This window comes from Cervus elaphus, chromosome 21 (assembly GCF_910594005.1).
Source record: "Cervus elaphus chromosome 21, mCerEla1.1, whole genome shotgun sequence".
NCBI lineage: Eukaryota > Metazoa > Chordata > Mammalia > Artiodactyla > Cervidae > Cervus > Cervus elaphus.
In genome coordinates, this window is record NC_057835.1 from 5,642,489 (window position 1) to 5,645,537 (window position 3,049).

The 3,049-nt window shown below is 63.4% G+C and overlaps 1 protein-coding gene across 1 annotated transcript; it reads left to right on the forward strand.

Annotated features, from left to right (window-relative positions):
* Positions 1 to 1,151: 1,151 nt before the first annotated feature.
* On the forward strand, positions 1,152 to 2,968 carry CCDC166 (coiled-coil domain containing 166). Its single transcript, XM_043879739.1, has 2 exons — positions 1,152 to 1,847; positions 1,930 to 2,968. The coding sequence occupies exons 1-2, from the start codon at positions 1,407 to 1,409 to the stop codon at positions 2,857 to 2,859; spliced, it is 1,371 nt and encodes a 456-aa protein (XP_043735674.1). The 5' UTR covers positions 1,152 to 1,406; the 3' UTR covers positions 2,860 to 2,968.
* Positions 2,969 to 3,049: the final 81 nt, after the last annotated feature.

Consider the following 3,049-nt stretch of genomic DNA (forward strand, 5'->3'; position numbering starts at 1 on the left):
TACCCTTAGGACATAAGTCTGGCATATTTCGCAGAGAGAAAAAGGGCAACACATACGCTACTTCTACCCATTTCCCTTGCTTTTTACAGAACCGGTCTAATTGTAAAACAGTGTTATACTTAAGAGACCCTCCAACTGGCCACCGTTCGCCGTCCTCCAGTGGGTACCGCGGCCATGCAGTATCACATAGGAAGACCAGGTGTGTCTTCTTTAAGCCCTGGGGATCAAATCTATCCCAGTTTTTCAGGATACAGTTCAAAGGAGTGAGGCTGGAATTGTTAGCTCCCATCTGTAAGAGAGAAAAAAAGCGACCAGCGCCATTTTTTCTACCGGAGGCGTCCCTCCGTGCTCTAGATGGGGGTGTAGACAGACGTTACACCAAAAGCTTTTCCTTCCTGGTCGGACTTAGTCTGTCCCTTACCGACGCAGGCGTCACACGCGTCCCTCCCGGTTCTACCACCGAGACAGGGCGGGGATGCACCAGGGGTAGACCTGATGGCATCCCTGACTGACGTCCAGCTCTTCACCTCGCTTGCCTCTGATGCCACCCGGGGCGCAATCAGGTTGAGCTGAACAGCTGCCTCAAGGGCCTGCTAAGGAGAGGAAATCCCAGAGAAAAGCTTTCCTGACCAGGGGATGGCATCCGTATGGGCTTGGCCTTCTCAGCAGTCCTAACTCCTACAGGGCTCCAGAGAGGAGGAAGGAATCACGAAGTGCTTCGAGGAAAACTGAGTCTCTGAGTGATGAAAAGTTGTGAGGAAGCGTTCTGTACTGACGAGATACAGGGAGATATTGTGTGTGACAGGGTGCGGTGGGGGAGGCCAAGAACTTGGCGAAAGCTCTCCCCATATGGCGGCCACTGGCGCAGGGCTGCAAAAGGGCCGTCTGGATATGGAGAATGGGGTCTACTCCGGCTGCTGCTGGGTCTGCTAGATTCAGAAGCAAGCCCAGCGTGGTCCTCCGGGGAAAGCCAAAGTCCTGCCCGTCTGGACTCCGATTTCTGCAGGGCAGGCACACGGGCCATCACGCACCGACTTTGAGTGAGGGAGTTGGGGGGAATGGAGAAAGAGGGGCGGTGGCGGGGTGGGGGTGGGGAGGCGCTGCGCAAGCCTGGACTGGAGTTGGGACTGGAGTTGGGAAGGGCGACTAAGTTCTGTTTCCATGGAGACCGTTCCGGCTAACCGACACCACTACTGAAGGTGGAGGACAGCCAACTGACGGCCAGGGTCCGGTAAGACCCCACTGGTAAAGGTTGGCGACAAAACCCTGACCCCTGATTGACCCCAAACGCCTGATTCTTCCTCCCGCAGCTTCGTGACCCTGAGACGCGTCCAGCCTTGCCAGAACATTCGGGCTTGGGGTCGGGGCAGGGATGAATTAGAGGACCGGGCTGCGGGCCCCGACCCATGGCGCCCAAGAAGAAGAGCGGGCCGGGCGCCGGGCGACGGGGGGCCGCGGCAGGAGAGGGCGCCGAGCCGCCGCTGTCGGAGCGCGGTCAGTACCTGCAGCGCGAGCACAAGCTGCTCTCTGAGGAACTGAACGCCTGTAAGCAGCAAGAGGACCAACTGAGGCAGGAGAACGACTTGCTGGACAGCGAGGCGGCGCGCCTGCGCGAGGAGAACCGGTTCTACGCGAGCTACGCGAGCACGCGCGCGCAGCGCTGCGCCAACGCCGTCGTGACGCTGGAAGAGCAGAACCGCGTGGACCTGTGGCAGATCCACAGGCAGCGCGCAGAGCTGGCGTCGGTCTACCGCGCGCGTGAGGACGGGCTGCGCGCGCAGCTGCTGGAGATGGAGGCGCGCGCGGCGCAGATGGCGCAGCAGGTGCAGGAGCTGCAGCCCTACAAGGTCAGTGCGCGCGCGCCCGCGGGCGGGCCGGGCGGGGTGGGTGCGCGCCGCGGCCCGGTGCTGACCCGTGCCCCGCCCGCAGGAGCTGCAGCTGGAGCAGCTGGCCCGGATCCGGGCTCTGGAGCGCGAGCTACTGCACATGCGTGTGGAGCACACGCAGCTGCTCCACCGCGTGAAGCAGCAGTTCCTGGAGGACAAGGCAGCGTTTGAGCGCGAGGCGCGCCAGCGCGTGCAGTCGCTGGCGCGGCGCGCGGAGCGGGAGGCGGCGCGCGCGCTCCTGGCGCACACCCAGGCCATCCGAGTGGACAACGGCCGCCTGCGGCAGGAGCTGCTGCAGCTGCGCCGCCGGGCCCAGGTGCTGCGGGACACGCGGCGCCAGTTGCTGGAGCAGCGCGAGCAGCTGCGGCGCGAGCTTGAGGACACGCGGGACCTGGCGCGCGTGCACGGCTGGCTGCGCCGCGGCCCCGAGGGCCCGCCGCTTTGGGAGCCGTCGCCGGCCGCTTCTGACCCCGAGTCTTTTCCCTCGAAGACCCCGTCGCGCGCGACCTTCCCGGTCCCATTAGTCCCAGCCTCCCAGAACCCTTCTCAGGTCTTAAGCCGCGCGGATTCTTGGACCCCGCCCCTGCCCTCGAAGGTCTCAGTTCCCAGGCTCCCGTCACTGGTCCCGTCGCGTGTTGGCTCCAGGGTCCTGTCTCTGGCCCCTTCGAGGGCCAATTCACGAGTCCCATCCCACGACCCATCGCACGCGGGCTCCAGGGTCCAGTCCTTGTCCCTGTCGCGCCCAGGTTCCAGGGTCCCATCCCTGACCCCATCCGGCCCGGGGTCCGGGGTCGCGTCCTTAACACCGCCCCGACCCGACTCTCAATTCTCTTCGCGGTCCTCACTGCATGCCGCCTCACAGAACACCATCCTCTCTGGGAAGCTCGTCCCCAGGTCGGGCTCTTACCCTCTCCCAGTTGAAGAAGACAGCGACCGTGATGCTGCAGATGAAGCCGCCTCCGGGAGAGCCTGAACCTACCTCGAGGAAGGCTAGTGAGGCCAGAAGGTGGCGGGGAAAGGGGCTGTCCATGAGGCGGGTTTGGTGAGTGGATTATAAATAAAGGCGTGACTCCCTCCTCCACTCTCCGCTCTGGCACTACCTGCTTCGCTGTCCAGCGTTTCCGGCCAGCGCAGGGGCCACTCATGATGGCTTCCAGTTTTCA